The sequence below is a fragment of the Miniopterus natalensis genome, chromosome 4 (assembly GCF_054644295.1).
Source record: "Miniopterus natalensis isolate mMinNat1 chromosome 4, mMinNat1.hap1, whole genome shotgun sequence".
Taxonomy (NCBI): domain Eukaryota; kingdom Metazoa; phylum Chordata; class Mammalia; order Chiroptera; family Miniopteridae; genus Miniopterus; species Miniopterus natalensis.
The window spans coordinates 85,084,346-85,110,857 of NC_142084.1; the positions used below are offsets into that span (position 1 = coordinate 85,084,346).

The 26,512-nt window shown below is 33.8% G+C and overlaps 1 protein-coding gene and 1 non-coding gene across 5 annotated transcripts in view; one reads left to right on the forward strand and one right to left on the reverse strand.

The window, feature by feature from the left end:
• CLINT1 (clathrin interactor 1) overlaps positions 1-26,512 on the reverse strand; it is a 52,294-nt gene that overhangs the window by 5,707 nt on the left and 20,075 nt on the right. For 2 of the 4 annotated variants that reach the window (XM_087816949.1, XM_087816948.1), the window contains exons 2-9: positions 21,936-22,040; positions 21,389-21,485; positions 19,745-19,853; positions 18,612-18,776; positions 15,897-16,074; positions 12,387-12,633; positions 10,294-10,363; positions 3,512-3,586 (exon numbers count right to left, since the gene is read on the reverse strand). In XM_087816949.1, the coding sequence (XP_087673075.1) occupies positions 3,512-3,586; positions 10,294-10,363; positions 12,387-12,633; positions 15,897-16,074; positions 18,612-18,776; positions 19,745-19,853; positions 21,389-21,485; positions 21,936-22,040 (1,046 nt within the window). Of the gene's footprint in view, positions 1-3,511; positions 3,587-10,293; positions 10,364-12,386; positions 12,634-15,896; positions 16,075-18,611; positions 18,777-19,744; positions 19,854-21,388; positions 21,506-21,935; positions 22,041-26,512 lie in introns of those variants that run through there. The other 2 variants (XM_087816951.1, XM_087816950.1) reach the window with 2 other exon arrangements.
• LOC148093399 (U6 spliceosomal RNA) lies at positions 15,417-15,523 on the forward strand. The gene has a single exon (XR_015714526.1). It is a non-coding gene; the product is annotated as a U6 spliceosomal RNA (small nuclear RNA).

Here is a 26,512-nt window from a genome sequence, read left to right on the forward strand (position 1 = left end):
AACGGTAAGGGTAAGAAACTGTCTGAAGTGCATAGTACAAATATAACAATCTACAAACTGAAACAAATTAGAGCTGATCTGTGTCCATCCAGATTAACATCTGCAGGTACCATCTCCATCTGGACATCATTCTTTCTCATGAATATTCCACGAGTGTTAACAAGGTGACAAAGAAAAAATAAAACTCCCACAAAGTAAAATCCATCTCTTAGCAGGTCTGGGATGACACATAGAAAGTATAATCAAAACTTCCCTTCAACATAAGTTTGCATATCAAATATGGTTCCAGCTAAACAAATATGAACTAGCTTGAGACCCCAAAAAGCAAGACAAAAACTCCAAACTGGTTAAACTTTTTTCCGGGAGATCCAGAATCCTCATGCAAGGAGATACTCAGTAAAATCAGAGAATCCAACTCACTTTATTTATTTGTTATTTGGAAAGGTTCAAAGAGAAATCAAACTACAATATATACCGTATCATGTAAATAAAAACCAAATTCTTAAACTTATGAAACAAAAGCAGAAAAGGAGAAAAAAAAAATTGAAAGTAGGGTTAATAAATTTGGTAAGAGGTTCTCACCCATTTGACCATGCCCCATTGATAATACAAGGGCTATAGACAGCCATGATATATATGACCTCGGTACATTGCTTGCTTCAAATAGGACTGTTCCACTCTATTTATTTAAATAAAAAGTGGGGGTATAGTCTTAAGAGGGGAACTCATGCTAATATTTAAAAAAGAAAGGTAACTATCACTACACTCCAAAGTATAATTACAGCAAGTTTAAGATTTAAAGCATTCAATAATATAAAAATTGGTAACAGGTTAATTAAAAGACTGGTGTTTAAGAGTATGGATTTTGTAACTTAATAGCTGTGAAACCCTGGGCAAGCTACTTAACCATCCTGTGCCTCACTTAAAAAAAAAAAAAAAAAAATCTAGGTTGTGAAGATTAAATAATTTAATATATAGTAAGTGCCATTTAAGGTTTGTTATTTTTACTTTGGGATAATTGTGAAAATTGAGAGAGCAAGACATCACACTCTCATTCCTTCAGGTATGCCATATAAAAGTTTAAGTCAAGCTTTATATATTCTTCATACATAATCTTAACTATTTTTGAACACAGGTATAAAGGCAAGTGATACTTTAAAACACAATTCTAAGTACATAAACCTTTCTTTAAGAAAGGGACAAATAGAAAAATATGAATTAATGGAAGCTGAAAAACAAAGGTGAAGAAAGAGCTACATATAACCTGTCATCTGAAAGTAAATTGTATGCATTTCCAAGGTAATTAACAATCTCTTTGCACTCCATGTTCACTTACAAGTTGGAAATAAATTTTGCCTAGGTGAAAAGGTAACCAACCACTACAATACTGTGTCTCATTATGCTAAACAGCAAAAGAACAATATTAAGTCTTTAATATTATATTCTTTATTACCATATTAAAATGTAAGCACGTTCAAAAGAGAAAATAATTTACTTAGAAACCCTAAGCTCTACCAACAAATTAATACAAGAACTGGGCTAATCATTCATCACCTCAGGTTTTTACTAAAACATGTCTCTGATCTTTACAAAAGAGACTGAATTAAAGAGTTTACAACTAGTTGTATATATTAAACAATTTAAACTAATTTAAGGAAGATTGTTGGATAAAGGTACACTTTATGCTGATTTTCTATTTGCTTGATATATAAAGCAGAAATAAAAAGGAAACTGGGGGCAAAGTGTGTTGCCCCATCTGAAAACTTTATCTGAGATGATTAATCATGGATGGAAGATATTTCTAGTGTGGCATATATTGTTCAGAAATGATTAATCATTGCTGCAACCATTTCAGAACCTTGCGTAATGGTGATCAAGTTATATTAATCACATTCATACAGATGAAGAGATGTATCACTTAGCAACATTAACACCTGAATGATTTGCATAGTAGGCAACTTTTATACATAAGAACTTTGAGAATTACACAGGCAATCTGTAAAATTAGGGCAATGTTTATCTTCCACTTTGATTTGCCTAAAGAAGTTGGCCTTCTTTTTTTTTGCCTTTTTAAAAATTGAGGTATAAGTGATTTTTAAAAATGAGCTAACATGAGGTGAGACAGGGAGGAAAGATGTAATTTAACTGAATTAGTCTTTTTACTCATTTCAAGTAGAGTTATCTATTAAGTGGGTTAAAGCAGTTAAAACTACATAGAAGTCAATAACTACACTTCTAAAAGAAGCAGTTAAATTACTCCACAACTCTGGTTTCTGGGAAATACTTGAAATATACACAAGTAGGCTGTCAAAATAACTCCAAACCACGTTAAAATCTATGCCTCTTTCTTCCTAAATCCTTACAAACCTAAACCACACTAAATACAAATTTTAACCCACTTAATAGATAACTCTACTTGAAATGAGTAAAAAGACTAATTCAGTTAAATTACATCTTTCCTCCCTGTCTCACCTCATGTTAGCTCATTTTTAAAAATCACTTATACCTCAATTTTTAAAAAGGCAAAAAAAAAGAAGGCCAACGTCAAACAGAATACAAGTTTATATTAATTAAAAAAGGGAAAAAAAAGACAAGCCATTCACCTTACTCCTTGATGTTTAAACGTAAATTCTGCTTGGATGTTGGCTTATTATTATTTTTTTTTGCCTTTTTAAAAATTGAGGTATAATTGACATATAACATTATATTCGTTTTAAGTATACAACATAATGATTCGATATTTGAATTTATTGTGAAACAATCACCACAGTAAGTCTAGGGCATTTTTTTACTTCTAACCTAACATGGAGTGAGGAATTTTTGCCTGATGTTCTCAACTGCTCATTAAGGATGTGTCAAAATGAAGTCTGGTTATTTTTCATAGAAATGCTCTTAAGATATCCAAATTACAAAAAAAATGGATTTTAGTAAGATAGTCTGCTCAAACCTAAGGTCCCTGAATTTCACTCATGAAAATCATAAGCTAAACATAAACCACAATACCCTTGCTGCTAAAATGAGATTTATGCTTATTCGTACTCCCTACACACCCCAACCAAAAAAAAAACCAAAAAACTAAATAGGAGTTACTTATGAGTAAGAACAATTTTATTTAGGTGTACCTGAGTGGTTTGTAACCAAATTAATTCATCTGGCACAATTAAGACACTGGCCCAATAATATACCTTTGAATAAATTCTACAGGTGAGGGAAAAATGGGCAAAAGGAGCTGATGTTGGAGGGAGGGAAGGTTTTTTGTTTGTTTTTAACCCTCACTGAGGATATTTTTTCCATTGCTTTTCAGAGAGTGGAAGGGAAAGAGAGAAACATCGCTGTGAGAGAGACACATGGACTGACTGCCTCCCTCATGCACCTCGGCACGAGCCTGCAACCAAGGTACGTGCCCTTGGCCGGAATTGAACCCAGGACCAAACAGGCCAGGGCGGAGTTGTTTTGTTTTGATAACCTTTTCACTGCCCCTAGATTTCTGATCAATCAAATTGGATCATACCTTGGGAAGGGAAATTGCCTGATGCAGCAGATGAGCCAAAGTCAGCAAATCCACCAAATAAATCAGCTGATCCTCCTAGAAATTTAGTATGAGGAAGAAGTTAAACTGTTGGAACCACAGAAAAACTGACAGTAATTTCAGGAAGCCATTTTTGCACCACAATTAAAAAATACCCACTATCAGAGGGCCCAGACCCATCATAAAAGCTAGTTTGTTGATCTAGGTTTTCAGGTCATGTTCCCTTTAAGCTACCACAGACTCTTACATTCCTCAGTTCTGTATCTAATAGGATAATCTACACTACAACTGTGGTTAAAGTTATCCCTCACATTTCACGAACATAACATAGGCATGCAATTTATCCAGCCAATTATGCTTTTTGTAAGAATCTTCAATGGATGCTAAAACCTGGGTAAAATGTTGCTGGGAAATAAGATAGTCACATAATCTTGAAATATCACCCTACAGGCTACTTAGTAAATACAAAGGGGTAAAGCTACTTTTACAATGGAGAAATTGGATGGATAACCACTTAAATAAGTGATCAAACTTAATATGACAAAATAATATTCATGGGCCCAATAATGTAAGGAACTGAAAAGGCGATTGTCACCCATTTAGAAATTCCTTCCAAAATGTTAAACCCGAATCTAATGATGAAGAATGAATCAGACAAATACAAATTGAGGACATTCTGTAAAAACTCATAAGACTTCAGAAAATGTAGACATCATAAAAGACAAAAAACACTGGGGCTGCTCTAAATTAAAGGAGCCTAAAGAAAGATGACAGGTAAGTGAAATGCATGATCCCTGACTGGACTCTGAATTTCTTAAAAAAGTGCTATCCTGAAATAACATAACTGAGACACCAGGGAAATTTGAATATGGTCTGTATGTTTATGGTCTGTATGTTATTAGACAATAATACTGTTTAAATGTTAAATTTCCCAAGTATAATAATTATATTGTGATTATAAAGGAGAATTCCCTTGTAAGAAGGTAAGTGCCAAAGCATTTTAGGGGCAAAATATCATGTTTGCAATTTTCTCTCACATAGAACACAGTAAACAAATGGTACACAATAAAACAACAAAAAGAACTAAAGAGAGGGAAAGAAACTATGGCAAATTTTATGTAGGTTTGAAATTTTTAAAAATAAAAGGGAAAAAACTTAGTTTATTCCATGAGCAAGCAAATATTTGCACTTTTATTACATGAAAAAAGTAACAGCTCTTTGCTACTTCTAAAGTGGTATTCAAGGGGTGAAAACCAAATCAATCTCTGTGTGTATAAGATCACATTCTCATACAAATTCATTCTTATTTGTAAATACTACTTGGGTAAGAATATTTCCTTTTATCTACAATTTGAACAGTAACATTACATTAAATTTTAATATTCCATTTCTCTCCAATTATCAATTAAATAGCAACAGCCAAAGGATCTAAAACCTTAAATAGTTGTCCTTATTTTTGTTTGTCCTTAAAGATTTCACTTCTTAAGAGTCACAATCCTAGAAGTTAGAGCAGCAGTTCAATTATGGTGCTTTTAGTGTTATGTGAACATTATATAGGTTACATCACAGCTGCTTAGCCTGCAGTGCTTAGAAACTAGCCAGGTGGGACTCGAACATCTGGGCTGCACTCAAACACCACCAGGGACAGCTTCCAACATCTGGTGCCATTTCTGAATTGTCTTATCGCTGCAAGACATTCTGCCCCATCTGCTACACTCAACTGGGTTAATTAAACTAGAACCATCTCCCCTTCTTAATAAATGGCCAGCAGTAATAAAAGGAACAAATCAGTTTCTGGTACATGTGTATTTATTATTTCTTTTTAATGCACATTTACTGTAGTCAACTATCAGCAGGCATAACTAATTCTTCATTCTTTCACCTCATTAAAGATGCATATATTCACATATACCCTCACTCAGCATGAACTAACCTAACCCCCCTCCCACCAAGGCTAAGGTTCTCCACTCCTATCAACACTACAGCTTGTACATCTACTTTTGCTTTGTCCAAAGGATGATATCACAGTGGTTTGTTTTTCTCTTCTTTATAGGTACATACATCATGATAAAATGTGATGAGGGGCACAAAAGATCAATGACCTATATTTTTAACTCCTTAAACAGGCACATATATTAATAAAAAATAGCAGGGAAGTGAGTGTTGCGAACAGTTGCTGCTTAATATTCATAAGCTGTCTTCTGTAATGTTTCTTCATGTCCAAAATATTGATCAAAGTATACTGTTAGGTAACAAAATGATAGTTAACCATTTACTCTAATATTACAGGATTTGAAAATGGGGAACTACTTTAATTCCTCCATGCAAGCATCAGTATGCAACTTCTGCCAAATGAGTTAGGAACTTGCAAATCCCATTCAGTCTGGACTATGAAGAAAATTCATGCTGCAGATAAAAGCACTGAGTGCTGTGGATTACAGCTTCCAACTAGGTTAAGGCATTTCTTTGTGTCATATCCTGAATGTAGTATTTTAGGTAATTACCTACCTTGGTTATTCTATTGTCCTACCTTCTAACACCCAAAATGAAATTATACTAAGCTCATAGCATATCTACAGCAAATATTACTCCTCTCCATCTATACTACCAGGGAGTTTGATTTCAACAGGACTAATTTAAGAACACTGGGAGTAGCGAATGGAAACGTGGCCTGGCTGGGTAGCTAAGGTGGTTCCAGTGTTATCCCAATATGCCAAGGTTGTGGGTTTGACCCCCAGTCAGGGCACATAGAAAACTAAACCAATGAATGCATAAATAAGAGGAATGACAAATCAATGTGTTTTTTCTCTCTAAAAATCAATAAACAAAAATTTAAAAAGAAAAAAGAAAAAAAAAGCACACACTAAACAGAAGCTACCCTTCCTTAAAGATAACTTAACTTTTTTCTCATCTTCTGAAGTGCCACAGATTATGCTTCTACTTGTATTTCACACAATGTGATCTTCAGCTCTGAAAACTACCTTAACATTTAAAAATCTCTTTATTTCACTTAGGAAAATTCTTTTTCCTAGAAGGGACTATTCCATACCTATATGCAAGATGTTATTCATACTGATGCCTTAAGTTCAACAGAAATTTTCTATACTTAAGCATTTCCCCAGATAACTTCTATCTAAGGGAATTTAAATAAAAGTCTACCAAAAATTGCTGCATGTGGAAGACTGCTAAATTTCACAGCAAGAGCTATCCTTCAAGATTCCCACATGAGAGCTGTCATTATAAATGAACCATTTCCATCTGCCTTTTCAGGGCAGCAAGGAGGTTATTTACAATCACCAGCTGGGAACATGCATTTTCCAAAGCAATACTGTGAACAGAAAAAAATATAGCTGAACTACAAATGGAAATTTGCTTCAACAAAAAATTTAATCTAGATCACATTAGAAAAACAAACTTCTGCATAAAGAATTCTAACACAAAAGTTTTTAAAATGACAAAAAGTGTAAATATATCACAAATAATTAATATATGTAAGAAGTTCTTTAAAATGCCAGTAAGAATAAACGCCCCAATTTAAAACATGGACACAGACATGAATGAACGAGTTATGATTGATCTGTAAGGAAATGGCCATGAGATTCTGGTTGAAGAGTAGTTTAGTTTACGAAAAAATAAAAACAAAAAAATCCTTAATAGAAGCCTGAAAAAGATGTGCCACACAGTAAATACTAAAATACACTGAATGAACACACAGAAAATGCATTTTAAGAAGGAATAGTCACCAAAATTAGTAATTTTATGCATCTAACTTGTGACTCACTTGTTTTCCATCAAATTGCTAGAATGAGCATTACTGTTTTAGTGAAAAGAGAATATATTAAACGTTTTATTTTTGTAAACTTGGATTAAACTAGAGACAACTTCCAGGAAATTCTAATGTATAAGTTGATGTATTAAGGATGTAACAAACTGATTCATGTTCATATAAATATCCTCAACAAACTTTAGTGATTACTGGTTACAGGCAGTGAGTTCAAATGTAAATGTAATAAGCATTTTGGATTTGATATACCTTAATCTTTAAAAATTTTTAATTTAAAAAAAGAAATAAAAACATATGCAAGTCATGTAATGTCTACCCACTATGGTGTATTTTCTCTTCAACATAATTTATTGTACTAGAAATAACCTGTTTAATAGTATGTTAACCATGACCTAAATTCCTTATTTACAAAGGGACAAAGGAGATAACATGGGCTTTTAAAGTGAGATATACTTAAAAATGAAATGGAATAGTTTGGGGCATTCTATTTCTAATTGGCTTATTTTATAAAAACTTGAAAATATTATTCATTTAAAAATGTTTACTTAGAAATGTCCTACATGTAAAAGCCATCAAAATACCATTTGAGTACAGATTTTAAAAGATCACCACCACAGTGGGACATTTATCCAGACAGTCTCAAGTAAACCTTGATAAATGGGTTTAACATGTATATTTTGAAAACTGGTAAATATTCTACAATGATTTTACCACACATATTATTTTTGAAGCTGCTAACAAAAAGGATATAACATATATAAAAAAAGAAAATCTAAACATTTTCCCAGAGGAGATATTTATCTGGCGAGCAGTACAGATGCCATATCTGCTTAGGTTTATGGTTCGTGTCCATATTATGTGCACGATGGTTCCATTAGAAGCACAGGCCCATCTGGTAAATGACACCCAATGGCCTGCCGAAGAGCAAGGCTAACATGGTAGATTCTTCGATTTTCTCATGTGTGTAGGTGCTAAAGATTTAATGTCCAGTTTTTTCACTGCTGAATTCAATTTCAAATGTATTACTAAAACATTTAGAGATTTTGGGTAACAAAATTTATGTACTGATTGGAGGAGTCTGCACAAACTGGTTAAACATACTGTTTCAAATAGGATATGACTTCCCACATTCAGCTGTTTTTTAAGAGAATATTAAGATAAACATTAAGGCAAGAGACCTCCCAGGTTTCGTCTCAATTACTGTATTAATATTAATTGCTATTTCTATTTAATCAATCTACTGTTTGCACTGGAGAAGAAAAATCACTCAAAGGCTTCTTGCCAAGCAAAGGAAGCATGTTGGTATTTAATGATCCTCTGTTCAAAGCAATCTTGAAATCATGGAGGAAAGAAGTTACATTCACTCATCTTGCCCTTCCTAGTTATTTCTTCTCTGACTGCTCCATTAAAACTTTCCACAGATGCACGAAAGGGGACCTTTAATATTTCGTGCCAGGAAGTCCCAAACAGTTGATATTCTATGACCCTACGTCTGTATTATGGGAATACATGCTAACTGCCAGTTAATACTACAGTTAAAATCTTAAACATACGAAAAGCACATAAATTGTTAAAAAACTAATGTAGTTGTTTGTAACCTTGTGCATGACAGTTAAATAGAGTTTAAAGAATAATTTTAGGGACATTTTACAGTTACAGAAAAAAAGGGGATGGGAATTAAAGAATTTCAGAAACTAGGTTGAACCATATACCCGATGAGGTTCACTCCCAATCCAAGAACTTTATGATAGCAGGCAAGGAGACGAAAATAACAGGAGACTTTATATTAATTACATGTGCTACACTAACTATTAATGAAGTGATTTCCATCACAGACTTCCACTTAGACGTGAAAGTAAAGTTTAAAAAAAAAAATCTTTATTGATTTCAGAGAGAGGAAGGGAGAGGGAGAGAGATAGAAACACAATGATGAGAGAGTCAGTGATCAGCTGCTTCCTGCACACCCCCCACTGGGGATCCAGCCCGCAACCTGGGCATGTACCCTGACAAGGAATCGAACCACGATCTCCTGGATCCTAGGTCGATGCTCAACCTCTGAGCCACGCCATCAGGGCACTAATGTAAATTTTAACACAGTTTTAAAAAATCATTACACACAACTAGGGACAGTACACTTACTTTGCATATTACTTATATACCAATCTTGCCATCTATAATTTAATATGAAATGAACCTGAAACAGGTTGGGACTGTCTTTAAAGAGAAGTTTTATTTCTTAAGCTGTCTGACTTGTAGCATGGGAGTTCATTAGAACTCCATTATCACTGAATGTAACCTAAAACATCAATTTTCTTTAAAATAATTCATAGGAAATTACTCAAAATCTAGCATATAGTGGTAATCAAATTGAACAAATCACTAATCCTATCTTGAGAAAATCTTGGCAAACTATTCTTTTGCTGCAGCCCTCTTAAAATACGTCAGGCTGGTAGTTACTTTCATAGAATGTTCCTTTCCTCAAAAGCACTCTGCATGTTTTTAAGTAAGAAAACACTTTTGACTCTTGATTAATGATTGCTGTACTTCCACCGCTTGACTTTCCCATGAGGGCAAGAACTCCATTTTACTAAGCATTATACCTCCAACACCTGGACCTGTGTCTGGTTCAACAAATGCTTGTTGAACTCTAGGCATGGCTGATGCTGAAAACCAGAATTAGAATCTTTAGCAAAAGACAGTAACACAAGCAGAGCAGTACATTTTGTTTATAGAGAAAGCAAAGGACCCCAAATACTCAGTGCTAAAGAAATTAAGGATTACTGAATTATTGGTCAAATATTTAAGCACCCTTCTTCCTGGATAATCCCCCCCAAATAATGCTCAAGGCTCACTAATTTCATATTAAAAATAAATCCACGGCAAAAAATTTTAGTTTTCACTCCACCTTTTATTTGACATTTTAAAAAATTACTCTTAAACCAAGGTTACTAAAAGAGAAAAAGCTAATGGGGAAGCTTACCTGTTGATTGGCTGGGGCCATCAAACAGATCAACAAGGTCACCAGATGACTTGCTGCTAGGCACCGAAGTCTGAAAACACACAAAGAATTAATAAACTTAGAGAACAAATTTCGACTGTTTTTTCTAAATCTGCTCTACTCTAATTTCCAACTTAGACAGATACCTGTAATTATCTTAATAGGGGTATATTTAGTTTTCTGAAAAAACAGATGTGACTCTGAAATCCTTATGGATAGTATATTTAAGTAATTCTATTCCCAACACTGTAAAATCTGTAACATCCCCACTCTTTTTTTCGCTAACTCATTTTTTCTTACTGCTTTTCACTCTGGAGCACATACCTTCCACTCAAATCTTAATGCTATGTATCAGAATCACGAGAAGCATTAAAAAATACATATGCCCAGTCTCATCACAACATTATGAGTCATAACTGCCCAGGTGGAATCTTGGCCTGTACAGTTTACAAAGCTCCTTCGATAATTCCAATGCTTAACAATGTCTGAGATACACTGGGTTAGAGGCCAAGATCCTATCTGTCTCTAAATTCTATGATTCTATGAACTTTAGCAACACTTACTGTTTGCATACCATCTAAGTCAGTACAATTCCATGTTGTTCGATATACCTTGACATCTAATTATTTGATATTTAGTTCCCAAACTAAACTGTGGGTCTGGAATTGTAATATGAGTTTTCTCTTCCCCATAGTGCCGAGCACTCTGAAGCATATGCTGTACATTCAATACGTACACGCTACATGAGAACAGAATTGCTAGGCAATAGGGAAACATTGAGTTCCTAGGCTAACTTGTTAATTTGAGCTTTGAAGATTAAAATACTAAATCATGGTTCAAAAAGGCCTTGAGATTGAAAGAGATCTGCAACAGTTGAGAAACTTTTCAAGACCTTTGACCTTCTAAACTTTTCTTGTAGTGAAAACAAAATAAAAATATGAACTATTTATGGCAGAGTGACATATTCAGGCTGTACTACAAATCGATATTTAAAGTCCTTTAAAATACAAGTCCAATTTACTGTTAAAATATAGAGTTGGGATAATTTTCTTCATGCAACCTTAACGAATTCTTCACATAACAGCCATCATGTATTTGGGTTTTAATTATGACTATTTACCAGATCCTGTACAGCCATCATCAGTAAGATAACTATATCCACAACAGGGGAAATCTAAGACCAGGAAGAATTCACAGCACTTCCCTCTCTAACTACAATTAAAGTTCAATTATAAACCTAATTATTAGGTTTTCATCAAACTAAAAAAAAAGCAAATATGGGTGAAATTATACACCAGAAGATATTTGGCAAAAGTTGACACAGTACTTGTTCTTAACAGTAAGTTGGACAGGCTTTATTTTTAGTCACCTATTATTTGCAGGATACTTTAGAAAAATGTTTTCCCTAGCTTTAGCTACTTCTGATGCAAAGACACAAGATGAGCAAACACTAGTAGGGGGAGAGTGACAGAACAATTTAGCCTTTTGGGACAAATCTCCCTCTTTGGCAGATTTCTATCCAAAAGACTAGCCTGTGGCCAGGTATCTAGTAGGTGGACTTCCATTTCTGTGGTGAATGAAAAACAAGTGAGGAAGGTACAAGAGTCAGTGCTGCTATGGATCAGTAGTGAACACCAAGCAAATCAGCTTCCCTTTATAGGCGCCATCTCTATTAAATGAGACCATTTCCCCAATATATCCACTTGGTCCTCTTTTGTCATGTCTTACAACTTCCAAATATTCCCATGTTTTCCTTCGTGAATCTCGTTGTACTTGGTAACCAGAGGTGTGTCTAGAAGGAAACAGATGTACTATACTCTGATTCACAACCTTTCCCAAATGAACCAAGAGTGTTATTTCTACTTTCAGAGAAAGTGCAGAAATTCATTCAGGAATTGGACCGCTTTCTTCCTCCCAAGAGATTTCTTATTATTAATGACTCTGAGTAATACATGTCAGATGATCTATAATTAATATGATTGCCTGGAAATGCCCAAGCCTACTAATGCAGTAATTCTAAAAGTAATTTATAAGAATGAAACTGTGTATAAAGTGTAAATTCATGCCATTCCCACCTTAACTGAAGACTGAGGCGTATGAATCGAAGCATTCTGATCCGGACTTGCTTTGTCCCCTGTGTAATGTGCTGCCGCTCCAAGATCAATGGTTTTGGAAGGGTTTGCTGTGCGCTTGTGCCTGGTTGTGGTGGTCTCTGTGGCTTGTGTGATGTGGATATGCTTTGTCGTCACAGTCTCCTCTTCATCTTTGAATTCACCTTTGGGAGATCTGCCTCTTCTTGCTTTTTTTTCCTCATCACTGTCGCTAAAAGATATTAAAAATAAAGCAAAATAATAAGACTAGGGATTATTTTTAAATGGAGTCCTCAGTGATTTGAGCTAGAGAATTTCAAATACAGTAACTCTAAAATTCCATACTTTGACTATTTGACAGGGATCAACAGAATGCTACCTAAGCTACCTGAATAATGACGTGTGTGTGCTGGGGAGCAAAAGTGGGAAGCCGACAAATTCCCTAGGTAAGTCTAAAACACTGCTACAAAGAGGTATTTACATAAATGTGTACAAATAAAAAATGTCGGAAATAATTCAAGTGCTTATTTATTACAGATTTAAAGCATAATTAAAAATAACAGAATTATCACCATATCAGAATTAACAGAGGAGACCCTAGGAGCTCCAACATCTGCATGTGATGACCATTTTCTTGAAATAAACTGTATGGAACTACAGTTCCATTTATGTAACATAATACTGTCACTGACTCTCATATACTAATGTAATACATAAAAAAATATTTCAATTTCAATGGATACCTTTTAAATATGATATGTGAATTAAAATGATTAAACACTAATGTATAAATACAGAAACCTATAAGGTAATACACTTTACAACAACTGTGCTCTTTTTTACAATAGTATCAGCATATCAAACTCTTACACTGCTTTACAGAAAAAATATATTTAAAATGTTCTGAAACAATTTTTCAGTGACAGTCAAAAAAAAAAAATTTTTTTAACAGTGCAAAAGAAAAAATTTATAAATGCCAGTGCTAGTCTGTTCTCCAGTAATAAAGCACTGGTTTTTGTTTTGTTTTGGTGCAAGTAGGACACAGAGAGAAATTACCTGAAATATGTTCCATTACCTATATTACTTAACTTTAGAGTAGATGGTTTATAAATATTAATTTTAAAATATTCTTAAATAAAATACTTAAAATTCTCTTTAAAACTATGATTATTATTACTGATGCAATTTAAATCAGACTAATCTAAAGTAATTTCTATTTAAATATAAACACACTGGAATGGTTTCATTCCAAATCTGTATAAATCAAAAGGATCAAGAAGAATGGCCTCCCACACATGGCAAAGGAATTAAATTTGTTTTTACCTGGTAAGCATTTCAGGGAATCTACAAATTCTGATTGTTTAAAAGTCCTTGTCACTATGTAATTTCTCAGCGCAAATGACCTGAAGATTCCCACCATCAGTCCCATAAGTAAAACAGAAATTTCTTAACCTTTCTGATGTCCAATTTTATTTCAATACAAGGTAACTCCTTTACAAGTTGATAATATAAACCTGACTAGCAAACAATGAAATGGAAGCCTCATATCTGATCTAGGTTCAATCTAATAATGAACCAAGAAGTCTGAGACTCTGGTAACATGCCAGAGAGGTCACATGCAACTCTGTCCAAAAATCTACTCTTCCCTCACAGATACTCCAAGATGTAAAATCCCTGGTGTGCCCTTTAGTTACTATGATAAATAAAACACACTGTGTTTTCACTCTTAAACTTGAATACTCTATATAAAAGATTTAGGAACTCTAGCAGATCCTGTCTTAGAGTCAACATAGGGGAAAAAAATCGAAGTAGAAAAAGAAGAAAAAAAAGAAGACAAAATTACAGAAAGAAACTGAGCCTGGAAGGGAAAGGAAAGTAACAACATAAGAACGTATACCGGGAGATGTCTAACCCGCCTATCTACCTGATTCCCACACTTCTCCAGGAAATAGCAACAGAATATATGGCCACTATGTTTTCTAAACCAAAACAAAAATGTAAACATGCAGGCCACAAGACCATTAATGAGAGAAAAACTGCATAGAATATTTGAAGTAGGCACCTTTTCCCAAAGTTTAGTGTTTATTTCCATATACATACTATTTCAGTATAAGAGTTAAAGATGTAGTTATAAAATAGATATATGTATTCAAAGGACTAAAAATAAATTCTAGCTCTTCAAAGATCATATTCCAGAAATAGTCTTGAAAAAGACAGGAATTTCAGGGATTTAATACATAAGGAAACACTAAAAAGACACTAAACAAATATTTAAAAATCTAAATAGTTTAAAAATTATATATATATTTTTACATTTTCTTTCGATAACCCGTAAGTCTGAATTATTAATATTTTTTAAGAAAAAAAAGAGACAGTACTTAGTCACAAGAGCTCACTTGAAGGCTTCCCTCACTCACTGTTAATTTAGGCAAGTTCCACACAGCCTGAATGGGCCTCAGGTTTTACTTCTATACAATAATGGTAAAACCCTTTCTCTAGCCTATCTAGTAGAAATATTATGAGGCACAAATGACAAAAGTCTTGTAAAACTTGCTTTGCAAAAGAAGTGCTACATACATTGCTCTTTTAACTGGCAGAAAAACTAGGTTATAGCTATATTGGTCGGTAGAATAAAAATGAATGCTATTCCAAGTATTCTATATAAAATGAAATAAAAATGTTCTACCATTAGAAAATGTAGTTTATGAAAATACAGGTCTATACTCAAAAACATTTAGTCCAAAAATCCATTTGGATTTTCTTTTTTTGGTACACACTGGCACAGAATCATAATGAAACGTCACAGGAGGAGTTAAATTTCAATCTGATGCCCAAATGAAAAATAAGCTTTGGAAGTTCTTATTGGGGGGAAAAAAAGGACAATAAATAGCCTGAATAAAAACATATAGGAAATGTGATAACTTTAGAAATAAATGGACATGGACAACATGATAAGTATGTCAGGACTAATTTCAAATAATGTTTGATCTAGCATTTTAAAACCAGTTGCACGGTCAGTTACCAGCAACAAACATAGTAATACTGGAACAATACAGCTTAAAAGGTTAGCATGACCCATGCACAAGGATGACATGCAGATTCATAGGTCATTCCAGATTTTTGCACAGGGCATTTTTAAGGCAGTGTAACTGTCCTATATGGTTCTATAATGGTGGATATTATGTATCTGTCAACTGCACAACACAGTGAACCCTAATGCAAACAACAGACTTACTTAGTAATATATCAATATTGGTTATCAATTGTTAATAAGTGAACCATATTAACGCATGATGTTAATAACAGGAGAAATTTTGTGTGTGTTAATATGACAACTCTGTACTTCATGAACAATTTTTCTGGGAATCTAAAAAATAAAATCTAAAAAAAAAAGGAAAAAAAGCTGAACCTCAAATAATGATAACACCCAAAACAAAACCAGCTGCATAACTTTAGCACCCTCTCCCAGAAACCCAGAATACAAAGTGTTAATACCTGCATCTTTCTGGAGAGTCTTCTCTGTCTTTCCTCCGGAACTTGCTGATGGTGTCATCAATTGTGCTTCCAATTTTATCACTCAGTTCACCTAATTTATCACTGAATGGAAAAGCACTTTTGTTTTTATCCCACTCCTCATCCCATTTTGATTTGGGCTCAGGATCGTATCTTTCACCTATATAAAGCATTTAAAAGAGAAGCAACTCTAAGGACATTAAGTTCAAAAGGTGTCTACAGTTCTTATTTCTGAAGCTTTTCCTCATAATAAAATAGTTTTCAAAGGAAAACAGAAAGCTCCCACAGTGCTGAATCAACACAATTACAGCAAGGCACAGCATGTAGTGCCAGTCATTAAGTGGCAGGAATGCAGATTCAAAAGCTTTTATTTATGAAAACTTACACAACCTTAATGCATAGCACAGCATTGTCAGGAAGTTCTTAAAGACTGCTGAAAGGAGTAGAGAAAAACACAAGGACCACCACAGGCTATATACGCAAAGAAGAAATGGAAATCCTTTTGTTTTTATAAAAGTCATGTAATGAATTATATTTCATTCCTGTCTCATAAGGATTTTTCAATTATTAGAAAAGTACTGGACAGCAAAGGCTCTTAAAACACAAACTATAGGAAACACCATTTTGAATGCTACATGTCCCAAATGTGCTGTAAAGACTCATAAATGTCATTCCTTAGTATCAAACTAGATAACTCAATGGACTTCACAACATGAGAAAGCGTCTTTTAATTACGGTAAAAAGAAAACAATATTCTAACTACCAAAAGCTACACAGGCTGGAATCATGAAATATGCTCAAGCAGTTCACAGCAAACATATGCTGGGACTGGCAAAACCTAGGGAGCCTCAGTGTGAATTTGTGAGTGAAGTGCATAGATCATGGCAATGAACAAAAAACCCCCAAAACATCAAGATTTGTTTTACTCTTTGACCTTGGGGTCCAAAGGAGAGAAGGGAATTATAGGCATTAAAGGGAACTTTTCCATTTCCCTGTCCATATTCAAACTCAACTTAAGAGGCTAGACAGAAGGTACAGAAAAATCACATAAGGTTAAAAAGAAGAAAATATTGAAAATTAAGGCAGGATGGAGAGAAAGGGGAAGGGCAATGAGAAATAAAATAATCCAATGTGGCTCAGAGCTTTTGTATTAAACTTTGGTTAACAAGTTCTGATGGCATACATGTCTTTTGGAGATTGAATAAAACCATTTTACTGAGCTGCCTGCTAAAACTGCAAAGTCAAAATTTTCTGTAAGAGCTAGAGGATTTTAAAATATGTCTACTAAATCTCAAAGTGACCACCAACTTAAACAGAACGTGAAAAAGTAAAGTTTATTAGATAAAATTTAAACCAGGATGGTTTTATAAAAATGGTGGTTTTCCAATAATGAACATTTCAATGGCAATGTGATAAACCAGACTTTGGGGGAAAGAAAAATTTACCAGAAAAATGAAAGTGTATGAAAACTAAACTGATTAGTGTGGTAGATAGATATCATACTAAATCTGTGCCACAGATACTGGATATTGGCAAGCCATTATCTGATGTGAAAATGAATAAAATATATAGTTAAAGTTAATTAGTTAAGTCTCTGAATCAGATACATTACGGACAATAATTTGTAAAAGAATGCAACACAAACACTGGATGTTCAACTCTGTCTCTACTGCAGATACTGTAATTATTAGTTCACTGTGACTGGTTCTGAGAACTTATTCAACCTTCTAAATTTACCTAATTATATATTGTGCTGGTCAAAAAGAGGATTATCAGAAAGTAGAATGAGGAAATGAGTTGCCAATAGCAATTTCTACTAAAAAACACATTAAATTGCTCCAGCTACTTTGAATAAAATAACTACTTGGGCAAATAATCCAAAAACTTATCTTCTTAAACAAATAAAAACTCCAAAACATATTTACATGATTTATTTAATATAAATATTTTTGCCCAATTCAAAAATTCACTTTTATGTGATGCTGAGATGTAAAAGACATTTTTCTGCTGTTAGAAACATCCTCTAACAGCTAATTAGCAGGATTTTTTCTTTGTGGGAAAGAAAGCAAAGCAAAGGAGTGAAAATATTATTTCATAGGTAATAATATGATAAGAAATTGAAGGCTTTCCCACAGTTCCAATGATGAGTTCTCAGTACAATCCAAATATAAACAAACTCAGATATAGGTGGGGGAGTCGGAGAGCCCCAATATGCAGCTTGCTAGTATACACAGCACTGGCCTGTGTGTACACAAAGTGACCAGGGGATGGCCAGAGCTCTAGAATGAGTCCAAAGAGACATGCTATGGAAGAGAGCTATTTTCTGTATCTGTTCCAAGCACCTCGTGATCTATTTTAAGCAAATTATGTCACCACATTAAAAATAAACGTGGGAGCCCTGGCCGGGTGGCTCAGTTGGTTGGAGCATCGTCTCCTACACCAAGAGGTTGTGGGTTTGATCCCGGGTCAGGGCACATACCAAGGTTGGGGGTTCAAACCCCAGTTGGAGCGCATACAGGACGGCAACAGACTGATGCCTCCCGGCCCCCACTTCCTCCCTTCCTCTCTAAAATCAATAAACATGTCCTTGGTTGAGGATAAAGGTAAAAAAATAGCATTTTGGTCTTTCATATTTCAATGATTCTTAAAATTCACCCAAGACTGATGGTTAGGAGCCAGTCTGGTTTTGATACTCACTGTATCTGAATCCTCCAACACTGTCTGAGGAAACCCCAACATATTTGTCTTTGTTCTTCTTTGCTTTCTTTCGCTCTTCACGAAGCCTGTCGTCATCCTGAGCAAATTCAACCAATTCTTTCACCTTCTGGCGAATATTTATACCTTGATCCTTGCCATGCTCATCTGTGAGGATGGTAAGGGAGAAACAAAACCTTAAGAATTCAGTTAATCTGTATCAAACCCTTTAACACAAAAAACAGGCATGAAAATTTTAACATAAGAAACCAACTTCAATATTTTAAAATAATAAAAAGAGGCAAATTGTACTGTTAAAATTTGTTACTTCCTCATCAGCAAATTCTAAGGCCTGAGATGCAATTTTGGTTTGTAAGAGCCTGTAAAGGTGAACTATAAAGGACCATAAGTAGCGGTGCTATGCAAGATCAATTAGAGACCCACTAAGGAGGATTACTAATGACCATATGAAATGGACTTATGTCCACAAATGCTATTTTCTTTTTCAATGGTATTTTAACAGAACAAAAAACAAAACTCATTTCGGTCATTAAAACTCGCATTTAATGACTGAAAGGCACCCATATGCCTTGGTTTTCCCAATACAAGTTTGGAAACACTAATTACGGGAATTTAGTATAGCTGAAAACCTGCATTTTTAAAGTGCTTTCAACTGGGGTACACTACAAAATGAAATGTGGTTCAAGCTATACCCTCTTTCCCATTCAAAACACACTCTGGCCTTGCTGCCTCTGCACAGTAAATATTATTTGGTGGGAGGAAAAAAACCCCCAGCTTCAAACAGATGTGTGTGTTTTGGAGCTCTAACCTTTTCTTCCCATATGATTAAAGCTATTCCTTTATGGACACCACAGGGGACCAGTCTCCAGTGCATATTTTAATATAAACCCGAACACTCATGTTGTGTTGGTTCTGTTGTTATTAGCCAGTCTTTTCTGCAAGTTCTTGTCTTCACTAATTAATACTCTAGGGCCCCACGTCTTGGATTCTGCACTCGTCACACAACCAGCAACAGTCACATTCTAATTAGAGCGGAGAAGCTTCTAAGCTGGTTCAGGTGACTGACAACTCCAACTACTGTTTTAATTTGCTTATAAGGTTTTTCTATTGCTCACCTACAAAGTGGTAATTTTCCAGGGATCGCAAATCATAAATGTGTTCTCTGGCACTTGTAACAACACGCTCTGATCCATTCCTTATGAGGTAAGCCAGGAGCAGCAAGGACTGTAAAAATACAAAGCACCAAATGATTTAACAAAATAAATAGTAGTAAAGCTTTGGTAAATGGTTAAAAAAAAACAATCCCAACATTAGCAAATAAATAATCTTTGGGGTGGTAGGGGGAGGAGGAAACTCTTCCGTATATTAATCTACATACAGTCTAAAACTTACATTATCAATTTGAAGTTCCCCTTATACCAAGCACTGTTCACTGGATTCCATGTTTCAGAAGATTAAAAATATAATTCTGATGTTAAGAAATACTTGACTGTATGATATAAATGATTACTAAGTTTTCAGAAAGCTGGCTGTTTTTACTTTTCATCTGGGCATTACGGAACTGTGAACTGTTAAAGTGTACGTTAAAGAGAACTGCTACTTGGTAATTATAAGATCCCACAGCATTTTCCACAGATAAAATTTAATTTGGGGGGTTAATGATGTGGCTTTTGTTTCAAATACTCACTGCCAACAAATAAAGGGAAAAAAACATTTATGAGGTTTCGTTCTGAGGTGATGAAAGTGTTCTGGTATTAGATAGTGGGGAATGCTGCACAATTACACAACCATCAGTGGACAGTGCATTTTGAACTTAACTGTGCTTGGAACAAACCTCATATAGAGATGATAAGATCTATAAAAATTTAGTTAGGTTGGCAAAATTGAGTGGTAAAAACCCTCACCCTACCAGGAACTATTCTTTGTTTATTTTTTATTTATTTTGTGTATGTGTTCTTTTTTCTTTATTGTTGAAAGTATTACAGATGTTCCCCCCTTAAAAGTAGTTTACCCTAGGATTATTTTTTCACTCTAGTTTAAAAAAATTTAAAGAAATTTCAACTATTTCATCACAACTACTGTATAAGCTGAGGAAATGACAGTGAATGTTTTCAGAAACAAACAACATACAAAACATGTAACTAAATAAAACACTGATTTTTCAATCCCGAAAACCAGAAATGTTGTTTTCAAAGTTTCACATACAAATATTATACCCCATTTTGGAATGCATATTAGAACTTATTCCGAGTAGCAAGGAAATACAGTGGGAATAGAAGAAGAGATGACTACCTTGTCTTAATATTCTACATTATATTGGGAGATCAGAACAGATTCTCTAACTTTATTTTAAACTAACTTTTTTGGTGCAGAATACTGTAATAATACTGTTATAAATTAGGCAAAATTTTATGCAGAGATGACAAACCATATTAGACTATAGTTTTCATCTTAATTGCTCATACACTAAATATGCATACTACTATAGATTGATTACTTCTGATATGCATAAATATGTTTTTATTTGGAAAAATGTTAACCAATAAAAATATTCAACATTTAGGGAAAGTATTAATTTTAAACATTTTAAGTATAGTTATTCATGGTAACTAAAAACAGAACACAAACCAAATCTATATCTTTTACCTGTTTTAGGATATTCTAGGATTTAATGTCCTTCATAATCACGTATGAATGTATGCCTTAAAATTTCAAGAATTTCAACATGTTAAATAATAAAAACAAACTAATGCCCATACCTTATAAACTCTTCTCCAATTTTTTTTGTTGTCTTTTAACATTCGTGACCAAAGCATATTCATAAGTTCTGGAAACTGTTCATACATAAACGTAGCCCTGAAAAGAGAGTAATTTTCCTTGCAATATGTTATTTTTGACAGTAGATGGCAGGCTTGTTCTAAGTTACTATGTTTTCCTAAAGAGCTTAAAAAAATTAATAAGCTTAATTCAAAAAAAGTAATGATATGCTTCCTTAAAAATGTTTTTCCTATATTTTGTATAATATCGAGGAAATAATAACAACAACAACATATTACATTTGTCAAAATTTTACATGGTAAGCTATAGTAAGTCTCTAAACTTCATTGAAAAAATTTTTTAATTTTTTTGAGCTAATTTTTAAGAGAAATGGACCCTGTGTAAAAAAAACTTCCTCCATTAATATTTGAATGATTATGCAAAATTTCTCTCTGGCAACTAAATGATTTAAAACTAAAAGCAAATTTCACATTTCTGTGTAAAGATACTTGGATCCTTTCTGCACTACTGAGTCAAATTATCACTTACTTGGCAATCTCTCCCATGAGCTGCCCAGAAGGTCCCCAAGGATCATCATTCGTTGCTTCTCGAACCTTAGACTCGATCTCTGAATAATTCATAACCACATTGGTGCTGCAAAGGAAAAAAAATGCACGCACATATGCACAAAGATTAGCATCAAAACTGAGAAACACATGAAAACTTAATACTGACACTACTGAGTGTCCTAATGAGGTATCTCTACAGGATGGAACAGAAAATATCTTCTGTGCACAAGCTACCCTAAGGACACTATATAACATATTTAAGTTATCTTTAAGAAGATTTTACTATTCCATTACTCTTCAAGAATACTGATAATAGATTATATCAGAGCTGGCATAAGTCCAGTAAAAAATGGTTTGGAGTCAAATTAAAAAGAAAATTGAACATGCTAGAGTTTACTATAAACTAAAGTTGTCAGTTCCCTGACCAAACCTGGTTTACATGCAGTCTTAAGCTTCCAGCTTACAGAAATTCTGTAAATTGGCAAAATTCTATAATAGCTGAACATTATTTAATATTGTTAAAAAGCAATGACAAATAAAAGATAACACTCCAAAAATGTTTAGAACCACTCTGAACATTTCATTGTCAGAATCCCTTAGTCTTTTTCACTTATTGTACCATATACATTTTTAAACTCACTATACAGTCACTGTAACCCTCACTTTTAATGGCTACATGATATTCCATCAGGAGATTATATGATAACACAATTTAACTTTCACTTAAGACTTCAGCAGCATCAAGAACATGGCTTCTAGGAGTCAGAAAGATCTGACTCCAATCACTTACTTTGTAACCTTTGACAAAACTATTTTAATTCTCTCAAACTCAGCTTCCTCAAATGTAAAATGCGAACAGAGAAGAAGAACACTAACTCGAAGGGCAGCATATCGAATGGCACTTAGTAGCACAGTGTCTGACATATAGGAAGTGATCAATATGTCAGCTATTATTTTTTTATTCTTAGAGACAATAATCACCTATTCGAATTTTTAAATACTAAGAATTTTTATTAAAAAGGATTAACTTTAAGAAGAGTACCTTAAATTTAAAACATGAGATGGCAAAACTGTTTGAGTTTAAAGCAATTCCACGTGCTTTTATGGAGTTGGGAATTCAAAGGCATTCTGAGGAATAAAGAAGTACTTTGAAAATGTGACATACTATACACTAGCATTAAATCGACACCTACAGCTCCAACTGTTACTAAACAATTGTTGCAACAGATGCCAGTGAACATGGTAATTCAAATCTCCCACTTAAGATTAAGTCTTAGAGACAGTAAGAAAATTGAACTGGTAACTCTTACTTAGAGAGATCCAACTTTTGCGGAATAGTTTCACAGTCATCAACAAATTTTGCTTTTAAAATAAGAAAGGTTTGGTTAAAATTGGCACTCAAATCTCTTTCTCAAACAAAGAAATATAAATTGCAGATTTACTGGAAACACTTCAGTTTCTTTACCTTGAAGGAACAGGCTAGTTATAAAACAGTTTTGGGTCAAATTTTAAAGGAACCATTACGCATATTAATTATGAATTGCCAAGTCACAGAATAAATCTGACTTCTAGATTTACATTCAGAATACTGTTCTACTAAGGAAGAAAAGCAAAACACTATTCTTTCAAATCTTGGAGAAAACTGTCTCCTAAAATATCAACTAGTTTGATAAAATAAATACAAATTATTTCCCTGGGATTAAAATAAATGCATAATCTCCACTGTCTCCTTTTTAATGAGTGAATTTTCAAAAAATCCACTAATGATTCTATTGACAATAATTTTATGTATAAAGGAATAATCACATTTTTTTTTCAACAATGGGACCAAAATAAAATCAAGGCAGCCAACGACAGATTTGCAATTTAAGATGCCTCAAAATGATGGATTTCAGAATGCTTTTGTTTGTCCTAGTGGCTGAAGAATGTGTGGCTTAGGCAGTTAAAAGTGTCAAAATGCAGCTGTGGGAATGAACAATAGCAATTAGGATTATAATTCATCCAAGCATTTCATTACCAAGAATGCACTTGAAATCTGTTTGCATTGTTTAATTTGTTGGAGAACAAGATGAAAGAAGTTAATCTCTTAGTCCATATGCATGAAATATTTTCACTAGAGCTTTCATAAATGCTGTTGCTTTCAGAACACTACTTTCCTTGTTCAAGCTACAAAAGCCCATGGGTCAGATGAGAAAGGTCCTGTTTCTGTAACCCTTCAAAAAGTTCTTAGCCGAAGGCCTGTGTGTTTGAGTTCTGTGTGCTTAGGGAGAACTGGCAAAGAGCCAGTAATTTAAGAATCTCTTTTTTTCCTAGGTTTGAAAACAATGGAACTGTGTAAAATGACAACTTGCCATTAGAACAGACTCACAATATTGTTATAAAGTATATCCACAGAAAGATATAGCAACAATAATAACAAAAATTAACAAAGTCAGAACACTTCCATGAAGAGAATCAGGCTATTTTAAAGACATTTTCCAATAAAACTTGCTTTCAGAAACTGGAAAGAACTCTCTTAAAATGAGGTCTGATCGCATAAAGAATTCCAAAACAAAGTATTTTTAAACCTCACGCAATTCAGAAACAAATGTAAACTAAAAACAACACTGTACAGTTTGGTATTATCCCAGGTCATTCAAAAATAATTATTTCTAAAAAGGTAGAAATGGCATTTTGATCCTTCCTTTCCCATGTTTTCTACTGCCCTCAATCCACACCCTACCTATAATTCCAGTGACCTTTTTAAAGAAGGAAAAACCCTCCCTCCCTCCAAAAAGTAAAAAAAAAATTATGTCCAGATGTGAAAGGAAAAGGCAGCTAATTTAATTCCTAAACTTCCCATGATTGACACAAATGTTTTAAAATAGATATTTCAGACACTAGAGGGGGCTCTCTCATCAGTTTTTTTATACACAAAATTCAGACAAAGGTCTAGGATCTATTCTGCAAACAAAATTATAGGAAATTACCAGTAAAGAATATAAGAAGTTGATTATGTTCTGAAGATTTTACCTTAAAGCAATATTGAAGAATTGCTTTTTACAAGGATAAAATCCACAATTAAAATCATTATTGCTTATATTTGTAAAACTATTAATTGTTTCCACAGTTTTTAGTTTCACACTGGCTCCTCACAACACCCTAGTAAACAGGTAGGACCACGCTAAGAGTCCCCAGTGGGCTAACTCCCGACAGCCCAGCGCCAACTGCTAGGACCTGCCACCCTCAAGCTCTACACACATGCTTCCGTGGCTGTGTGAACACAGAAAATGCACGACTAGCTGAGGGCTGATTACTCAATCTGTAAATTAAATTATTAATGTTCACTTTGGCCCTCCTCTTTATTCCCCATTTTCTGCTTATTGCACCACTCACTAATAATGAAATATCAAGTTATTTTACTTGATAACAGCTCGAGTCCAGGTTTTAGAGGCAAAAATTGGTTGAAAATAAAAGCTAAAATGGGCTTTTCCTTACCGATGGTTGAAGCTCTAATCTGTATTAAGAATAATCAGTGAAATGATTGACAAGAAAACACTTGTATAATCGCTTATATTTTTCCCTGTCAAAAGTTCAAGAATATGTTTTCCTAAAACAAAACTATACACATGAGGAAAGGTCAAGTGTAAGCGTAATCCAGTCCTAACTGCTAACAAAGGCATAAGGAAATGGAAACGATGAAGAAAGAAGTATTTTTCCCAGATTGCCTTTTTAATTTTACTTTTTTAAAGATGGAGTCAAATGGGTCTGTATTTTTAATATGGTTTCTTCTTTTTGTTTTAAATTTATTAGAAATACTTCATTCACTCCAAGGTCAGGAAAATAGTTAGCAGTATTTTCTCTTAGATCGTTAAACTTGTATTTTATTGAGTACATGCATACTTACATCCACACTTAAGACACAGAGGGTCAGAGAAACAGAAAACAGGCAGCAAGAGACAGAGACAGTTCAAAGTAATGGTTTTAAATAACAGTATGTTTCTCTTATAACTTTGCTGAATTTTTCAAAATTTCTCCTATGAATATTATATTGCAAAGGAAAATTATTAAATGCCATTAAAAAATGTAAATCAAGTACTATAGCATCATAAGCTACACTTTACGTAAAGGGAAGTAAGCATCATGACAGAGCATGAGTGTTATTTATACTTCCAATGTTCTGTTTTGTCAGGCTAGTAAGTGCAGCAAACTAGTAACTAAATATATATATATATACTAAAATATGTATACCAACCAAGTTCTATGTGTGTAAAACCACAGGAAATAGTTTAAGTGCCTAATACTGAAATTAAAATGATTTTTAAAACTATATATTAGGGAAGAAGGATTCCTGACAATAAAACCTGTATTTAAAAGTTACCTTTAAATAAAAGTTACCTTTTACTCTCAGTGCCACAAAGATTTCAGGTGATCCTTTTATGACTTAGGTAAAATTATGCTCCCTGTAAAGTACCAATCTTAAAAAAAACCTTTTAAAAAATAATAAAACATCCATAAAATGAACAATTAAGAAAGTTTTCTGAGGTTACAAGTCACTCAAGCCAGGAAAATTTGTTA